The sequence below is a fragment of the Scyliorhinus canicula genome, chromosome 5, assembly GCF_902713615.1.
Source record: "Scyliorhinus canicula chromosome 5, sScyCan1.1, whole genome shotgun sequence".
In the NCBI taxonomy this organism is placed as follows: domain Eukaryota; kingdom Metazoa; phylum Chordata; class Chondrichthyes; order Carcharhiniformes; family Scyliorhinidae; genus Scyliorhinus; species Scyliorhinus canicula.
The window spans coordinates 105,593,944-105,614,516 of record NC_052150.1 but is presented as its reverse complement, the minus strand read 5'-3'; the positions used below and the strand labels follow the sequence as shown (position 1 = coordinate 105,614,516).

Here is a 20,573-nt window from a genome sequence, read left to right as displayed (position 1 = left end):
ATCTGCCACATAGAAGCGCGAGTGCAATTGTGTGCCACCAACCTCCCAGCCTCTGACGAATGGGTGGTCCAAATTCGTAAGAAAATGGCCAAGGATCCTCTACTGCAGCGTATGATGCAGCACCTTACCCATGGCTGGCAGAAGGGACAATGTCCCCAATTCTTTAACGTAAAAGATGAGCTGACGGTTGTGGAGGGAATCCTTCTGAAACTCGACAGGATCGTTATTCCTCAGAGCATGCAGGCTATGGTGCTGGGTCAACTCCATGAGGGTCACCTTGGAGTCGAGAAATGCCGACGCAGAGCTCGGGAGGTGGTTTATTGGCCGGGCATTTACCAGGACATTGCCAACACGGTCCTCAACTGCCCCACCTGTCAGAAGTTTCAACCGGCTCAACCCTTCAACAGCACGAGATCGTGACCTCTCTGTGGTCCAAAGTAGGTGTCGACCTTTTCCACGCCAAGGGGCATGACTATGTACTCCTGGTCGACTACTTCTCCAGTTACCCAGAAGTGGTGAAACTGTCCGACCTCACGTCGAAGGCGGTCATCAAAGCCTGCAAAGAACAAAGAACAACAAAGAAAAATACAGCACAGGAACAGGCCCTTCGGCCCTCCAAGCCCGTGCCGACCATGCAGCCCGACTAAACTACAATCTTCTACACTTCCTGGGTCCGTATCCCTCTATTCCCATCCTATTCATGTATTTATCAAGATGCCCCTTAAATATCACTATCGTCCCTGCTTCCACCACATCCTCCGGCAGCGAGTTCCAGGCACCCACTACCCTCCGTGTAAAAAAACTTGCCTCGTACATCTCCTCTAAACATTGCCCCTCGCACCTTAAACCTATGCCCCCCCCCCGAGTAATTGACCCCTCTAACCTGGGGAAAAGCCTCTGACGATCCACTCTGTCTCTGCCCCTCATAATTTTGTAGACCTCTATCAGGTCGCCCCTCAATCTCCATCATTCTAGTGAGAACAAACCGAGTTTATTCAACCGCTCCTCATAGCTAATGCCCTCCATAGCAGGGAACATCCTGGTAAATCTCTTCTGCACCCTCTCTAAATCCTCCACATCCTTCTGGTAGTGTGGTGACCAGAATTGAACACTCTACTTCAAGTGTGGCCTAACTAAGGTTCTATACAGCTGCAACATGACTTGCCAACTCTTATACTCAATGCCCCTGGCCAATGAAGGCAAGCATGCCGTATGCCTTCTTGACTACCTTCGCCACCTGTGTTGCCCCTTTCAGTGACCTGTGAACCTGTACACCTTGATCTCTCTGACTTTCAATACTCTTGAGGGTTCTACCATTCACTGTATATTCCCTACCTGCATTAGACCTTCCAAAATGCATTATCTCACATTTGTCCGGATTAAACTCCATCTGCCATCTCTCTGCCCAAACTCCAAACGATCTAAATCCTGCTGTATCCTCTGACAGTCCTCATTGCTATCCGCAATTCCACCAACCTTTGTGTCGTCTGCAAACTTACTAATCACGTGGATAGGTGGGATCGCCAGGCACGGGATACCGCTCATGGTAATGAGCGACAACGGTCCATGCTTTTACAGCCAGGAATCGTCTGATTTTGCACAGTCCTACAACTTCCGTCATATTACCTCCAGTCCCCACTACCCGCAATCAAATGGGAAGGCCGAGAAAGGGGTCCATATTGTCAACCGGTTGCTGTGCAAAGCTGCAGACTCAGGCTCCGTCTTCAGCCTGGCTGCTGGCATACAGGGCAACCCCACTGTCCACTGGGTTGTCTCCAGCGCAGATGCTCATGAATCGCACTCTGAGGACCACAGTTCCAGCCATCCATGTCCAGACGTTGACCACCTCACGGTTTTCCAAAAAATGCAGCAGTCCCGGGCCCAACAGAAGGCCACATATGATGCTCATGCCACGGATCTACCCGAGCTGGCTCCAGCCGATCATGTTCGCACCAGTTGCCTGAGGGCAGCTGGTCAGCCACAGCTGTTGTTGTCAAACAAGTTGCCCCAAAGTCTTTCCTCGTCCGCATGGCTGATGGCTCCCCGCTACAATGCAACAGACGGGCATTGCGAAGAGTTCCACGCCCATCACCTGACCGCTGTGCTCCGCCGGTCATCATACTTTCTCAGGACGTACCCTGCCACGAGGCCAGCGATCTTTTAGCGATCCTGCCGGCCCACGCGACCACCGTGATGGCAGCGATCCTACCTATCCACGTGCAGCTGGCTCCTGATCCACCTCTGCGGCGATCGACAAGAATTCGTCGCCCACGACAAAAACTGTATCTGTAGACTGAACGTTTGTAAATTTTGTGACTGAATTCATCGATTTAACCTTTGTAAATATTGCTTCGTTTGCCATGTATCTGCACTATCAACACCTTCCCATGTATATACGTTTGTTCAAGCACCGTTTGTATGTAGTCAGGCATATACGTATACATACCTCAATATTTATTTAACTAAAAAAAAAGGGGGAGATGTCATAATATCCACTCATGTATATAATGAGATGCAGACAGGCAGTGATTGACACATAGAATGACCAGTAAGCATACAACACAGTACAGCCAATCACCAGACAGGACACTACCACTATAAAGCCAGAGAGCACTAGGTTTCGCGCTCTCTCGGGACCCAGCTACTGAGACAGTCATAGTCCACGAGCTAGCAAGTGCAAACACCATGCGATAGCTAGTAAGTCTGGTCAGGCTACTACAAGGTTACCAGTCAGATCAGTATAGTGTCGTCCCACAGCTGAATATGGATAGCAGTTCTATAGTTGAATAAAACAGTGTTGGATCTTGTCCAGTGTTAGACGTCTGTTTCTAACTTCCCTGCATCGAGTGCAGTCCACATCGAACCAACCTGCCTAACACATAAGGGAGCCCACGGCCCACTCTACAGGTGTGGTGCAGCAGACATCTAACAGTATTTTTTTAAAGCAAAACAATGTTTATTCTATGAACAAGTTAACCTTTTTAAAAACATACAGTGAACATCTTAGCAACCACCAATTCAAATACAACCCCCAAAGAATACAACACTAAGCCATCCTTAAACTTTCTTTTTAACATCCATAAGACATAAAAAAAACCTTTTAACAGAAGCACATCAGGTTTAAATTAACTCCTGAGAACAGTTATCACTCTGAATTCACCAAATGATCTAGAGATAGTCTTTACATGGCAGAGAGAACAACATTGCATCTTTTGTGGCTGGCTGCAGCTCCAACACTGAAACGCTGCAGTAATAAATGCCCATTTCTTAAAGCTACATCCACTACAGTTATTCTCTAAAAAACACTCATTTCTTAAAGGTACTCTCACATGACATCTGCAACATCAGAGTCCCTGCGGCCTCACCTGAATACAATCTACCCAGATGAGGGGGCGGTGCTAACCCCCACTGTTCAAAGCACTGCTGGGATCTAAATACCCCGGCCCAGGTGAGGGCCGGGTGCGGGAGACCCTTCAGGGAGCAGAAGGAGTGTGTAGTAACCCGAATAAAACCAAACGTTTCTTACAGACATCGCTTCCGAGTGGTCGTTTGCCTGAGACCTTACACTGGCGACGAGAGTCAAGTGGAGTTGTAAGCGGTGCCATTTTCTCTGGACCGGGCCCACCTCGTTTAGACTTCACCACAGGTGCCTCCCCACAGGTAGCAGATATGCCGCTATCAGGTAAGCTTGAGGCGTTTGATGCCGAGACTGGGAATTAGACCCAGTGTATAGAACAAATTAAATATTTTTTCAGTCTGAACAACATAGTCGGGGATGACAGATGGTGACCCTCGCAGTTTGCAGTGTGGTGACTTACATCATTATCAACAGTGAAACACTCTGGGTGCGATTCTCCGCAAATGTGGCGAGTCGTAAAGGCTGCCGTGAAACTGGCCGTGTTTCATGGCAGCCTCCGCGCCCCCTCCCGGGACCCGATTCTCCCCCCCAGGCGGGGCTAGCAGCGGGGCCCCGTGAAGCATAGCATCGCGGCCTTAGCGACCGTCGCTAAGTCCGCGCGCCAAATGTCACGCCGGCTGACGCGCACGATGACAGGTGTGTTTGCTGCCGTAAAAACGGCCGTAAAGGCCTGGAAACTCTGCCCATCGGCCTGGGGAGAATCGCTGTTCGCCGTAAAAAATGGCGAACAGCGATTCGTGTCGTGGGGTGGCCATGGGGGGGGGGGGGGGAGAATAGCGGGAGGGCGTGAAAAATGTCGGGGACGCCCTCCCGGTATTCTCCGACCCGTCGTGGGCAGCGGAGAATCGTGCCCTTCTGCTTTTGCAATTGCCACTGTGTGCCAAAGCAGGGACTCCTCTCTGAGTATAAAACAGTGTGGGAAGTGGTTCCTGGATCCATGAATGACTCCCCACTGTTCAGTCACCTCTTTTCCTCGGACTCGCTGCTCACTAATGTGTTCTCGATGCATCACGTGAAAATCTCAAACGACCCTGCAACAAGCTCAGTTAACGTGTCTAAATTAATTATAATCCACTTTTGGATAGAATGTTGTGACCCTGACAAGATGGCTCCACCAAAATCATTGGGAGGAGGGATCATGTCGGAAAACTGGCATTCCACTCATTGCTGAAATTTTCCCAGCATTCTCGCCTCAAAACCAACTCCCACCTTGGGATGGAAATTCAACCCAAGATGTTAGAACAACAGAAAGAGGTCTAGAAATCTATGTCCCTCATTTATGGATGCACGGGTTGTGGGTCGCAAGTGCACACGCTCATTCAAATCAAAGTGGCTAGAACGTGATATGAATGTACTCAGCTCATCTGAATGAGTATGGCACTGGCTTCTGTGCTTTCAGTGGTGTTTTTTGCTTCTTCGTGCTGTCAGTGAGTTCAGCAGGAGGTGTTGATAGCAGAATGTAGCAGAATTGGTCAATCAGATGATACAGGCTGCCTGCTCTTCTCAAAGTACTGCTGCCTATTAAAAGGAAACCGCTCAAAGGATGGCTGCATTGGAAATTCTTGCAAATCAAACAACAGGACAGTCAGCGGGATCCATAGCATGGATATGATCCTGGAGACGTTTGTGGTGCGTGGACATGAGGAGAGATGACATGGTCCCGTGGAGTGTTATGATCCTAGACTAGACCCCCGAACATTTGCTGCAAAAGACTCAGATGAGGTCCTTAATGGGCAGCATATATAGTGCTAATGGGCATGCACACCAAATTGCTGACAGCCTCCTGTCAGTCAAGGAGCAAGGATGAGTCGGAGTCCAACTTGCCAAAGGGCACTGTGTAGGGCTTTCTCTCAGAACAGCCTCTGTTCCATCTCCCTGTCGTGCTGCAGACAGAGGCTGCCACTGCCTCCCCCTGTACCTGTTGCAGCCTTTGTCTGCACAGGTTACCTACATCACTGCTATTCCTGTGAAGATGCAGCACTCTATACCAAATCCAGGAACTCACCACAACACTTCCAAAAATCCTCCAGGGTGCTTAAAGACATTTTACGATGGAAAAAGGTTCAACAAAGTTATTGCAATCAGGGTACCTGGCCCTTTAAATAATGCTACTACTGGCAGGCATGTCCAGAACCAGCATTGTGTAAATCTTGGATCCTGCCATCACATCAGTCAGTTTGATTATGTAACATCAGGATAGCGCCAAATCAACATGCAGAGGACGCCCGTATCCTCAGGGAACTCAGCATGTGTCGTGCAGGTAGCAACGCTACACATTTAATTATTACATCCAGAGAACGTAGAATCTCAATGCAGGAGGTATTCCCCAGAGTTCGGAAAAGACATGGGGCTGGGGGAAATCAGGAGAGGGGCAATTAAAATGCAGCAGGGGGAGTTGCTGGTTTCAATATTAATTTTTTTTTTTTTTTTTTTTAAATTTAGATTGCCCAATTATTTTTTCCAATTAAGGGGCAATTTAGCGTGGCCAATCCACCTACTCTGCACATTTTTGGGTTGTGGGGGCGAAACCCACGCAGACACGGGGAGAATGTGCAAACTCCACACGGACAGTGACCCAGAGCCGGGATCGAACCTGGGACCTCAGCGCCGTGAGGCGTTTGTGCTAACCACTAGGCCACCGTGCTGCCCGTTTCAATATTAATAAGTCAGTCGTGGCTTCCTTGATTGGTCAATGCTTCGATTCAACCTGGGGTGTATGGTGAGACATGCAGGGGCAGTAATATTGCAACTGGTGTGAAGATAAAATGATCTGAAACTACTGTTCTGTAGCAATATATATATGGTGTAAATATATACATATGTATAGAAAATTATAAGAATAATATTCATATACACGTAAATCTATACTAACTTGGTCATATGATACAAATTAAATATGCTGATTACAATATTTAAGAGGCAATTATTTTGACATATAGTAAGCTTTTTGATGTGACTCACAGAATAGAATATAAATCGCTCTTGAAAAGCATCCTTGTGAGGTCAATAAGGGCCTCTCTGTCCTCTGGGAGCCCGCATACTGTTTGTCAGGAACGGGACCATCTGAATGTTTCTTGTCTCAAAGGTTTGAAGCTAGGAACTGCATCCTACGCAGCTAGTTGTGCCAAGCCAGGCCCAATACTTTCCAAGTTATTGGGCTGATGGGGAAAAACAGCATTTCCTGTACAAGCAGCTGTGTTCCTGAGAGAATGCAGACGCCTCGACGGTTCTGTACATTCTGCCTTTCAACTATACCTGTTCTGGTGGCAGACCCTCCTGGGAATGGGGGTGGGGAGGAAGATGAACTGCAGGCACCCAACTGTTTCAATAAGGTAGCAGCAATCCTGCGCGGATCACAGTAAAAACTTTGATCCACAGAGATTTCATAAGAGATCGCTTACCATTTTCTGCCTTGTTATTACATTTCAGTATATTTTGTGACCCATTCAGCATAATTTGGCAATAGGCTACTAATAGCAGCTCAAAAGGAGAATGCTCAGGTTCCAGGTGGAAGGAAAAGAAAATGGTGGGGGAATGAAGCTTATAGAATCATCTTTCAGCCCTCATTACTAGAGTTTTGTTTCACTTTGTCCAGCACATCCTTTCATAGAGAGGTGCAAATGATTATCTTGTAATGAGACTTATCCTGCCATAGACTTTGTGATCTGCCTGCATGTTTACTGGGGAGAGCCTGACAATGTTTTTTTTAATGGATTCCGCCATCCTGCCCAAAGTAATTTTCTGGCCTAAGGATTGGATTGCTGTTCTGGAACAGCAATGAGCAGGTTCTCAGACAGGCAAGCAGGCTTGCAGGCAGCTCCAAAAACATTCAAAAAGCTAAACACCATCCAGGACAAAGTGACCCACTTGATCAACACCGCATCCAACACCTCAAATGTTCATCCACCACTTCTGCACAGTGGCAGCAGTGTGAACCATCTACAAGATGCACTGCAGCAACTCACCAAGGCTCCTTCAGCACTACCTTCAAACCCTCAGCCTCTACCACCTAGAAGAAAAAGGACTGCCGACACTTGGCAACACAACCACCAGAAAGTTCCCCTCCAAGTAACACATCATCCTGACTTGGAATTATATCACCGTTGCTTCACTGACGCTGAGTCAAGACCAAGAACTCCCTCTCTAACAGAACTGTGGGTATTCCGACAGGACATGGACTACAGCACGTCAAGAAGGCTGCAACTTCGTTACAATAGTAGAAGGGCACTGTTCCCAGTACGAAAACCCTGGCCAGGAAAGCCACGCTCTTTCCCTCACACAGCATTTACCTCAGGTATACTTATATGTTTGTTGTCCTGCAGACGGCAGGAGAAGAAAGTCAACCCCCATGGATTTCTATGTTGAATATGGTGCAAGTTCAGATACTTATGTTAATTGTTCTATTTCAGATTGTTAAGGGAGGTACTACAAGGGCAATGGCCAGATTTATTGGACAATTGGGTGGGCTCCTTTACACGTGTATACTTCAATTTGGCTGATATTCCAATATTTGCTGTGTCTGAGTAGTCCACTTGGGCACTAACTCAGGAAACCCCTATAGTCTATCCTTGAAATCTGAATATTGGTGTGCCTATTGTTCCTTTCGGTCATTATCTACTTTAACCTTGTTTACTCTTTTATTCTTTTCATCGCATCATATATCAATATTGCTTTGGTTCAGGAAAATATTAACTTGAAACTAAACTTCAACAGGTTCCTTAAAAAATGTTGCTCCAGTGTAAAGCTCCACTATGAGGTTTCTTGTGTAAAGTTTATGCTGGAAAGATCCACTATAATTTCACCATTACAACTTTAGTGCATTTCTCCAGTTTATCAAATCTCCTGGATTTTCCTACCTTGTTCCTTCTAAACTACAAATTCACCAATCCATATGATTAACTTGCCTTCTCTCTACTGTTGAATTGAGACATGGTGCTGAATTTTAAGAGGTCTGCAGTAGAGGGCTGGGAGACAGGGGAGGGTCGGAGGTGGGGGGTGGACAGGGAGGTGGGAACAGAAAAATCAGGAGGGAGGGTAGTTGTCAGTGGGGAGCTTGGAATTCCTGTTGCCTTCCTGTTGCCATGGCATTTTGTCAGTGGTGGGGCAGATACCTACTACTTAGAGGCCAATTGTGCCATTTAAGTGGCCACATAAGAGTCTCTTCCTGCCACAGCTGCATTCTATCTTTGGTCCCCTACCCCCCTTCGCCCAGTGCTACTATCTCACCGTCCTCACCAACCAAATCCCCACCTTCCACGTCCTGCCTGACCATATTTCCCTTGGTGCGGCAGCATCCCTTGCTGTATCTCTGGGTTGGGTGCAGCCCCAACAGTAGCCATCACTTTGGGTGGTGTTGCTGTGACTGCTGAGCTAGCAGTTCTGGAAGGAGGGCTTTCATTTCTTAATCGAAGCCCCGATGACAGCTCCAGATGGATTACCATTGAATCCAGCCTGGATTCCCTGAAACAGCCGAGGGGGTTGCCCCTGACATCACAGGTCATTGTCGGGACCACTACTTTCCTGACAAAATCCAGCCCTGATTCAGCTCAGTTAAATTATAGCCTGATTTACCTGCGCATTGTGCTCTAATGAGCATGGGGTAGTCGGGAATAAGGGAAAGAAATATGGACACCATTTCTATGGTTATCACAAGCACAATTTGTAAAAGTGAACAATATCATCTTTGAGTTTAAAATCTTCCCTTTTTCTCAAGGAATCAATGCAAAGTATTTAATAATAATATCTTTATTAGTGTCACAAGTAGGCTTACATTAACACTGCAATGAAGTTACTGTGAAAATCCCCGAGTCGCCACATTCCTGCGCCTGTTTGGGTACACTGGGGGAGAATTCGGAATGTCCAAATTACCTAACAAGCAAGTCTTTTGGGACTTGTGGGAGGAAACCGGAGCACCCAGGGGAAACCTACGCAGACACGGGGAGAATGTGCAGACTTTGGACAGTGACCCAAGCCGGGAATCGAACCTGGGTCCCTGCCGCTGTGAAGCAACAATGCTAACCATGGTGCTACCGTGCCATCCTCAATATCAGTCACCAACATGATTCTCTGCATATATCAAAATGAAAGTATTTTCAAAACTGGAAATTATTTTGACATTCAAATAGTGCAAGAAGATTATGTGAATTGTGCGTGGTTACAGGAATTTATTTTAATAGGGTCTTTGGCTCTATAGGAACTCATAATGTTGTGTCTGATTATTTTAGGGTATGTAAACCCTGGACGTCTTGCAATATAACTTGTTGCAAACTCCTCAACCTGTGTTTCTCTTTCTTCAAACCCCAAACTTGGCATCGTCTAATCATGACTTAATTTTTCATTTTCAGCTGTTCCCGTGCCCTTTAGCCCTTCATGCGCTTTGCCTAATTAAAAAAAAAAATCAGAATGATGCACTTGATGGTCTCAGGGTGACTCTTTCAACATTTCATTGTCTACTTAATTCTGTCTCCTGCAGAGTTACAAATGCAGAAGGGTTAACAATCAGAGTCAGCTGTAATGAAAACCTTTTTGTCTCATTACGGGTTAAAAAAACAGCTAAACTGGAATTGAGTAACAGATCACTAGGCAATATTGTGCAGTTTATCATCCCTCTTGCTGTTTTGGTTAGTCCTAAAAGAGCTTCTCCACCTTGTCATGCCAGCATTGATCAAAGATCTCAATTAAAACTTTGTCCTATTTTTCCTCTTTCGAGTGTTAACTAACCTGCTGTGCACTCTAATTATTTTCTGCTTTTATTGAACAAGCCCAGCATCCCATAAGTTTCATTTGAAATTGCATTTATTTTTGCCTCTTGTTTGTACTGCTGGTTCAAATAGAAAACTACAGATACGACAAATGTAATGAAGAACTGAGCCATAAATCCATGATTCTGTAACACTAACTGCCATTATTTAATTATGACCTACAATTAGCTCACTGGGCTAAATCACTGGCTTTTAAAGCAGACCAAGCAGGCCAGCAGCACAGTTCGATTCCCGTACCAGCCTCCCTGGACAGGCGCCGGAATGTGACAACTAGGGGCTTTTCACAGTAACTTCATTGAAGCCTACTCGTGACAATAAGCGATTTTCATTTCAATTAATGTGCATTGCAAAAAGTAAGGTTTGGTATTTTTGCGAGCAACTGTTTTCCTCAAATTTTCTCCTTTCCTCTTTAAAAGACACTAAATGTTTTTTAATTTGCTCTTGTAATGTGGGAGATGCTGAGAAGGTTGACATACATTGAGCTGAGCAGGTGCTGATGGGTGGGCCCTTTATTGAACTGTAGTCCTGGTGATAATGCTATTAGGTAAAGCATTCCAGGATATTGACCCAGCAAAGGTTAAAGTGCATGACTTGAAGGGGAATTTGGAGGCAATGGTGATTCCATCATATTGCTGTTCCTGTGTTTTTGGTGTAAAATTCCATTGGCTCTAGTCAGCCTCTAAGTAGTCATTCTTCGTACAGGAACCCAGATAGTGAGACCTATGAACTATAGCTGCTGACCACAACTAAACCCAATCTGATCCTCACGCAAAATTGACCAATCTCCAGCAGCAGAGTAAGAAGACACTAAGTCATGTCCAAACCCACAGCTACTGTTAAAATAGGAAAATACGTACCTGTGATTACATACAACCCATGCAATCCTTTTGTAGCAGAATATTGGAATGTAAAATTAACTCTCAGTTTTGAAAAATGATTTCACTTTAATATATGTGCATACACATTTATTTATGAATATTTTAATATTTGATATTTAAAAGAAAAAGATTTTATATTCAAAAACAATGTTGTTCACTTTAACAGGAAAGCAGTGTCTGCCGTAACCATGGAAATGATGTTGTCAATATATGTCCCTCTGATTCTCCACTGACGTGTTCATCAGAACACAAGGCGCAGGTTTCAGTTCATGTGAGTGACTACGCAATATGTTCTTATGTAGGGAGGAGGCAAGGAAGTTCATCAGATACAATGGCAGGTTTGATGATTTTGTCCCCGCTAAGGCCAGTCCACCTGAGATCAGCTAAAGTAGTATGAAGTGGTGAAAAATTAGTTGGTCAGTATAGCTCAATACCATCCTGGGCACTGTACTCATCAACAATTTGAAGGGTCACTTTTATTGTTTAAAAATGTATCCTGAACTTATTCTACTTTAATAGGAAAATATGAAGAGATCTTTGTGACACTTACAGTTCAATGTGTTCATGGTTTGGGCATCAACTGGACTTCACAGTGACATGCCATGGACCTCCTGTGATGCTGCAGAATTTAAAGGATAATCATTGTGGCTTGCAAGGCAGCAACCTGCTGTATGCAAATATATCCACGAGCAATCCAGCAGAGCATAGAGTGGCCCATTTCTTTACAGCAGCCATAGAAATGTTGATGCAGCAAGTGCATAACAGAAAGTGTACTCTTGGCTCGGAGCATTGCAAGACCCGGGAAAGCTGTGCAGCAGAAATGCCAGAAGATAAGGGCAGCACGATGACATAGTGGTTAGCACTGTTGCCTCACGGCATTGAGGTCCCAGGTTCAATCCCGGCTCTGGTTCACTGTCCGCGTGGAGTTTGCACATTCTCCCTGTGTTTCGCCCCCACAACCCAAAGATGTGCAAGGTAGGTGGACTGGCTACGTTAAATTGCTCCTTAATTTAAAAAAAAATAATTTTATTTTATATATTCTAAATTTATTTTAAAAAAGCAATGTAGAAGATGGCAAACTCCGCATTTGATAATCTTACCAATTTAGTTAAGATAATAAAACCATACACTTCCATTAATTCAGTCTATCAAGCATATCCATGACCCTTCATACTGACTTGAACCACTTGTCATGTTTGCACTCTATGCTTATTGAAGTATATTCTGCACTATTGACTTTCTCCTGAAGTATTTTTTCCATTCACAACCTTTCAAACACTTGGCTGAAATAATTGTCCCTTTAATAATGTCGCTGATTGATGTATGTTTGTCATCAAAACAAATGTCCATCATCACGACGTGTGGCCTTCCAAGGCTAATCTATTTACACGAGAAGGATGTACTGGCAATCTTGTGGAAAGAGGAAATAGAGAGTACTCCAGCCAGATGAGAAGACCACAGCTAAAAGTTCACATTATTCAAGAGGCCTGCACCATCACCAAATTCATGTGAATCACTTTCCCCTGCTCAATCTTCCTCTTATTTACTCTAGTCTTACAAAGCATGTATGAAACAAATTCCTGTGATGCTGCTTCCACTGATGGCTTAGAATCATAGAATATCTATAGTGCAAAAGGAGGGCATTTGGCCTACCGAGTCTGCACATATCCTCTGAAAGAGCACCACACCAAGGCCCACTCCCCCCCACCTCATCCCCATAACCCCACCTAACCTTTGGACACTAATGGGCATTTTCGCATGGCCAATCCACCAAACCTGTACATCTTTGGACTGATGGAGGAAACCCACGCACACACGGGTAGAATGTGCAGACTTCACACAGTCACCCATGGCCAGAATTGAACCTGGGTCCCTAGCGCTGTGAGGCAGCAGTGCTGCGTCACTGTGCCACCATGGGTTCTCACAAATGGTGTATAAAGTGCGTGTGTTGCCAGAGGCATGGGGGATTTCAAATTCAAAACAGGAAAAAAGGATGAACTAGGTAACTACAGGCCAGCCAGTCTACTGTCACTGTTGGGAAAACTAAAGAGACCATTGTCAAGGATAAAGTTAATTCACTCTAGGAGAAGTATAGACCAATAAAGAACAGACACTGTGGATTTGTCCAATTAACTTAATTGAATTATTTGATTCGGTAACCGAGGGAACTGATGAAGGTGGGGTAGTTAACCTCTTTATGAACTTTGGTTATGTAAAGAGGCTGGAGAAGCTTTCAGAATAGATGGTGAAGGGGAGACCTACGAGAGGCATTAAAATTCTGAATGGTTTGGTGAAAGAAAGCAGGGAGAAATGGTTTCTTCACGCAAGTAACAAAAGGCCACAGAATACAAATAATTGGGAAAAAAATATAATGGCAGTGAGATGCGGAGAAAGCTTTTCACACTGAATGTTGTTATGATCTGGATTGTATTATCTGAAAGGGTGGTGGGAAAACCTTCAAAAGGAAATTTAACATTTAGTTGATAAGATCGACAACGTTATGAGGAACAAAGCTAGGTCTCAGGACTAATTTGGACAGCTTTTTCAAAGAGTTGTCACAGGCAAGATAGGCTGAAAAGATTTTTTATGCTGTAAGATTTGACAGGAGAAATGTCATAATGCCTTTCCTGCTACATTCTCTCGGTATCTATCCCCAAGCAAGTATCATCGGCCCCACTAGAAATTTACACCACACATTAGCACACTCACTCTATCCCAAGCAAACAACATCCAGACACAAGGATCCAGGGATTTAGATAGTGGGCACAGGAACGTACACTGGATAAAACACAGAGGAGTCCATGAACTCTATCAAATCTAAATATTCCTTTCACGTGCAACCATTGGTACCAGATTATGCATGTTAATGCATGCTTTTTGGCAACTGTGAAAGTCATTTGTTTGTATTCGCACAGGAAACGTCTTTGAAGCATGGCCACTACACTTAATCTTCCAGGCAACTCACAAATCTCCCATTCTTTCCAACTGATGTAGTGTCTTCACACACTTTACACACTTCAACGCAACCTAGGGCAACAGGGTCGCTCAGTAATTAGCACAGTTGCTTCACAGTTCCAGGGTCCCAGGTTCGATTCACGCTTGGATCACTGTCTGTGCAGAGTCTGCACGTTCTCCCTGTGTTTGCGTAGGTTTTCTCAGTGCTCCAGTTTCCTCCCACAGTCCAAAGATGTGCAGGGTAGGTGGATTGACCTTGCTAAATTGCCTAGTGTCCAAAAAAGGCTGGGTGGGGTTGCTGGGCTACAGGGATGGGGTGGAGGTGGGGGATTCTATGAACCTATTTATAATTACTACACATGTCAAATGTGATGGTCCTGTTTATCTTTCAGCACGACAGTATAGTGGGTAGCACCGCTGCCTCACAGTGTCAGAGACCCAGGTTCGATTCCAGCCTTCGGTGACAGTGTGGAGTTTGTTCGGCAAGCGGCAAACCCCCATGCAGCTCCAATTTGCACCTCTGACGAAGGACAAGAGGAGTAACAACAGCCTCAGAAACAAGAGCAACATCTTCTCCTCAGCCACATGGCTCCTTCACAGAACAGAGTGGATGGACAGAAAGGAGGCAAGATCTCCGAACACAAAATACATGGGCAGATGATCAGCCCTCTTGACATATGTGAGCACCAGTGCCTCAGGAAGCCCAGACATTTTCAGAAGGTCATTGTGGACCAGCTGTACAGGCAATGGTTGTGTCTCCTAAGGTGCCTGTTACTGGAGGCCATCCTGTTTCTCCAAGCGATCTCTGTCTCTCTCTGAAGTTGTGCTCTCTTCCAAAAGGTGAGAAAAAAGAGAGATGTGAGAGCCTGTAGTGGCTGATGTAAGTAGCAAGGAAGGACAATGTTTGGGGAGGGTGACAGTGAGGCATGAGTGCAGGAGTACAGCAGGATAAAGGTGAGCATGAAATTTAGTTGTTCAAATAGGGGTGTTAAGTATCTGGAGAGAGAAGAATGAGCTGCAAAGTACGTTGTTCTCGGAAGGGCTGTGCAGGAAAATGCTGTGAAATTAGAAGTGCGGGGATTGGCATCTGAAAGTGTTTTACCATTCATCTATCAAGCCTAAGGAGATTCCGGAACGCCAGACTGGAAAAAACACACATTCCTGTTTGGTGATTTCCTCGGCCACTTGCATCCATGCCTGCTTCCTTGGAGTGATTAACCCCCATCCTCCTTCCCTCACCTCACTGCAGCCTCACAGATTCACTGCAAGATTTCCACGTAAGAGTGAGAGACCTGGGAATCAGCTTCCCAAGTCGCTTTTCCATTCCTGTGATTGACATGTCCACTTCAGCCTTTCTGATCCACGTCATGGCCGCCTTAATTAGAAATCCTTGTAATCCCGCTCATCTTCCCAGATTGGTTGAGGAACCTGGAGGCAGGGTCACAATGCTGTTGCTCAGTTAAGGAACCTTGGAAAAGCCTTGCACATTCACCATTTGGGATCCGCTACTTGTCCTACTGTTTAGCCAGGGTCTAAGTTGGGAAGATTCCACCTGAAACTTAGGGCAAGATCTTCAGGCTGTTCATGCCAGCGGGACCTTCTGGTCCCACTGATGGTGCACCCCCCGCGATGGATTTCCCGGTATTGTGGAGTGGAGTCAAAGGGAAATCCCTTTGAAAGCAGCGGGACCAGAAGATCATGCTGCCGGCTAATGGAGGGCTGCCTCCTGCTTCCGGGAAACATGCCACGAGGAGACGCCAGAATCTCCACCTTAATCTTGTACTTCCTGACAGGCAGGAGTATGCCAGGTGGCTGGTTGCTGTAAACACACACAAACCACTCGGCACTAAGGTGGTCCAAGCAATTATAGCTGAGTCCTGAGATGGAACAGCTCCACATTTTGTAATTTGCATTGCATGGGAGGGATGGTTCCACATGTATTTTAAATACAACCTCACATTGGAGGAAAGTGGCAAGAGGGAAAACGGACATGTTGGAGTCTAGAGAGACTGCGCATTTCAATCATGCCCCTGTTGATTCTTGTCTCATTGTTGAAAGCCGCATGTAAGGATAATACTTATAACTTCTGGACATTCTAGACTGAAGTGAACTTTTGGGATATGAGTGTTTCACTTTTGAATCCAAAGATGAAAGGATTACGCCCCATTCCAGATTGTCCCACCGTGATGGGTTGGCATCCAACATCGAGAGTGGCCACCGGTTCAGTGGAAGTTTGCCACCTCTGATTCAGTAGGTTTGGTCGTGCCCCAATCTAGAATGCAGCGTCAGCTCTCAATTCTAGTGATGTCCAAGGTCTCTTGGGTACTGGTACCAGTCATAATAGTAGGTGAGACTCTTTATCCTTTGTTTCAGGCCACTGAGGAAGTGATACTGTGGAGACAAAAAACCTGAGGAAACACCTCAGCTGCTGTTCCCATTAACTGGATCATGTTTGGAATTATGCACTGTTTTACAGCAGGAGGCATGGACCTTCATGAATTTTGCTGCGCTGAAATTGGCTGCCATGTTTGCTACATTTCAATAGTGACTACAGTTCACAAGTACTCCATTGACTGTAAAACACTTTAGGACTGAGGTCCTGCAAAGTGCTACATCAATACAAATTGTCCTTCATACAGTTGTTGCCAGTATTATGTCTATGGACAAATTTGGTTCCAGATCAATTTGTAACAGTTTCACAATTTAGTCACAATTGCTAGAATCCACAAATTTCCTTTTTCCTCTAAAGATGTACAAGTATTAGGAGAATTCAACCGTCTAAAGTTAGGACAGAAATTGGCTTGACTCAACAATGCCATAAATGCACCTGACTACTGAAGTGAAACTAAGAATGTACAAGAGAATAAAGTTAACTAATCCAGAGCAAATCCTCTTTGTAGTCTTCAATTTGAGTTCTTTAAAAATCAAGAGCTCAGATCCTGGCCTCAATAGACGGCCATGATATAGTATTTAGAGAGAACACCAGGAAAATGTCTGAAAATTATTGAAATTTCTCAGAGGCCTAATTAACGTTCACAAAATATCAAACTGGTAAGTGCTAACAGTGCCAAGAAGAGAATGCTGCAGATGGAGCGAAAACGGCATTCTTCAAATGAATATTGATCAACCTTTTGGAAAATTTAGGCTCCGTCACATTCTGTAATTTCTTCCGTTTCTGTGGCCCAGACATCTCATAAATATCCAGATACTTGGAATAAAGATCAAAGTAGTTGATCATAGCACTGGAGAAACCTGCAGCCATCTGTTTTACTAGATCATAAAAATTAAACTGTAGCCTGTAAACTTAATTTGTAAAGAAACCACATGGAACATTCGTGCAGCATTCCATTTGTTAATAGTTAGAAGCAGTCAGGTTCCACATTTTGAAAAATCTGTGCCTGGGTAACAGAGCTGTGGTTCTGGGGAACCGTCAGCAATGCTTAACACCTGAATTAATAAACGTTAGTTAAAAAAGACAGCTGCTTCAAAACCATTCAACTTCTAATTACTGCTTGTAATGGAAACAATAAATAATAGAATGTTCTTTCGAAGGGATTTTGAAATGGCGACACAAGGGAAAATAAATACATCAGAACAGTAGAAAAGTAAAGATTGAATGTAATTTGGCGAAAGAGAAGTCCTCGCTACGGTTTAGCGTTTTGCAAACCCATTCCTCCTTTCGTTCATAAAAGGTTTACATGAACAATTTGTTATTGCTGTTTTAAATGAGAGTCAGGATCAGAAATTAAAATGGAAAAATGTTTTTTGAAACGAGAAATAAATATTGGGTCTGAGATTTACAGCGGGGGAGTGGGTTGTCTGTCAGGGGCCAGGAAATTCTGAATACTGGGAAGGCGGAGATCCGCTGAATTTACTGGCAGGATTTTTTAACTCAAGTTCTTTAACTCAAGCTGGTCAGCCTTTTAACCTGAGATCTACCAATTGCTGACAGCTGTTAATTCCAAACTGATGATTAAATTTGAGGTGAACAACCTCATTTTAATATTGTAATTAGTGTCCTGCCTTTGCGCGAGCTATTTGCCCAACCCCAAACAAAACCCCTTAGATCTGAAGTTCCTGCTGGACTGTGGTCAGGAGTTCCATCTTCAAGAGTTTAACATCCTCCTCCTCCGGACATTCTTCTATCCATTCTGGGCTGGGTCTCCCTAGTGACAACAAAGTGATGTTGCCTTGGAGTTTTCAGTGACCCATTCCAGATTCAGCTTGTCTATCAGAACTCTCCAGACACAATTTAAACCAAGAGCTTTCAAACTTTCTGGTGTGGGCAACGGTCTGCAAATATTGACACATGTCGAATTCTCTGTTCCTATGACAACCTGCCGGGCAGGATTCATGGACTTCTACGACTGGCGGCACACCTCGACCGATTCAATGACCGTTAAGGAGCCAGCACCGATGCCATGTGGAACACAATCGATTCCAACAAGAAATGGTGCGGGATTCTCCAGGTTTGCGATTGACTCTCAGGAAGCTGACAACCTGCAGCCACCACATACACACTTCACTCCCCACACACACCATCCCAGTCAACAAGTTGACAGCGAGGAGAGCAGCAACTCATTTTGTGTTTGCCAAGCTCGAGATGCTGCTAGATGCTGGGGAGGAGAGGTGGGTGGCCTGGGAAGGAAGCTGCCATGCTAAATTGCCTCTTAATTGGAAAACAAAATAATTTGTACTCGAAATTTATTTTAAAAATGAAGGGTGTGAGGGGTGGGCTGGTCTGGGCTGGCCACAGAGGTGGCTTGGGGGGTGAGGCGGGTAAATGGGCAGATGTTGGGGCAGCACGGTAGTACAGTGGTTAGGATTGTTGCTTCACAATGCCAGGGACCCAGATTCGATTCCAGGCTTGGGTCACTGTCTGTGCGGAGTTTGCATGTTCTCTCTCCCCGTGTCTGTGTGAGTTTCCTCTGGTATTCCGGTTTCCTCCCACAAGTCCTGAAGGACGCGCTTGTTAGGTGATTTGGGCATTTTAAATTTTCCCTCAGTGTACCCGAACACGAGCTGTAGTGTGGAGACTGGGGCTTTTCACAGTAACTTCATTGCAGTGTTAATGTAAGCCTACTTGTGACACTAATAAACATTATTATTATTATTATTGGGGGTGAGCTTGGTTCAGGGAGTGTTGTTCAGCCTGCGCTCACCACCCCAGCCAGCGCTGGCCCCGTCGGTGCCCGGCACCATGGGCTCTCTGGCCCTGGCACCTGTCCCTGCCGCCAGGGGTACCGTCAGCTGGTGCTGCCCATGCCAGCGGAACGCTCCGTGGCCCCCATTCGATGCCCCCCCTGTAGGGGCTACTGTGGCCATTGCTCTTGGGTAGGTCACATGATGCCCCGCAGGCGGGTGGCAGCCGGTTGGGGAGGGGGGTTTGGTATGGTGGAGGGTGGGGTGCGGGGGTGGTGGGGTGGGGCCACCCATACGGCCGGTGTCACTGTGCAGAACCAGGGGCCAAGGTGGGCAGTCAGAGGATTGTGCAGCAAGGCAGCCATTGGACGCCATAGTCCAGTGGGGGGGTTACCCCGGCCCATCATCCCTCCCCCACCCCCCACCCCGACACGGGCAGATGCTTCCCCCCACCTCAGCCAGCCAGGCCAGTGTCAGGACCGACAGCCTATGGTCGCGTCTCTGCATGTCCTACCTTCTCTCTCTCCCTCATTAGCCACGCCGCCGATTTCTCAATTCTTAAAAGCGCAAGTGAACCTCGCCATCGGGAATTCCTCCCAGTGGAGGCGGAGAATTGCGGAGGCCCAGGAGAACACCGGGTCAGGTCCGCTAATGATATGCAATGTACATATACACGTGGAGTGGAACGCAGTGATGTCGAGACACCGGAGAATTGCGATTTGGCATGAACCCGGTACCCACCACGATTTTGCCGTGAAAACAGATCCTCTGTCTAATCGCATTTCGTGATGCTGGCATCAGCTGACAGAGAATCCCACCCATTCTTTAGCACGCTATTGTCCTTGCCTCTGAAAAGCAGTCAGCGCTTCCCAAAACACATCTGCTTTCTTTGCAAATAAACATTCTTGAAATTACTGTACAGCAATAGAAATCTGATTACTTTGGTGGCCAGTGTTTCTGCACAGATCCCTTAATTTCTCACATCATCAATTTGAAAACCTCTACTTTAAATAACAAGATTTAAACATTGAAATTCTGATGGGGCACTCTGCCAGTGGAATGATGGATACGATTCCAAGTTTGTCCGAGTGGAGAGACACAGAGTTCATTGTGCCCCAAATAACAGGGAAGGAGTTTGTAACGTACAGAGGGCAGGTGTATTTTACCTGTGGCGATATGCCTCTGCACAGTTTTGTATTTAGTTGTCTATCAATGTACATAGTTATCAATGCGACCTCCAACTAGCTGGTGATGATAAAGATCGACCATGTGACTCAAGGTATCTGGCAGTTGGCAGTAAGTCATACTAGAGGACAGTCGCACTGGAAGTAGCTCCAGGAGAATTCACTGAATTCATTTATTTCGTCACTGTTTGTACCAAAGTTCGTTAGTTATCTTTCCATTTGTTCATCTTGTTGA

At 45.6% G+C, this 20,573-nt stretch overlaps 1 protein-coding gene across 3 annotated transcripts in view; it reads right to left on the bottom strand.

Moving 5' to 3' along the window:
* Positions 1-20,573, bottom strand: part of agmo (alkylglycerol monooxygenase) — a 496,116-nt gene that overhangs the window by 66,007 nt on the left and 409,536 nt on the right. The window contains exon 13 of one of the 3 annotated variants that reach the window (XM_038797482.1): positions 11,608-11,676. The exons of the other annotated variants lie outside the window; for them this stretch is intronic. Coding sequence (XP_038653410.1) covers positions 11,620-11,676 — 57 coding nt within the window. The 3' untranslated portion in view covers positions 11,608-11,619. The remainder of the gene's footprint in view (positions 1-11,607; positions 11,677-20,573) is intronic. 3 annotated transcript variants of the gene reach the window in all.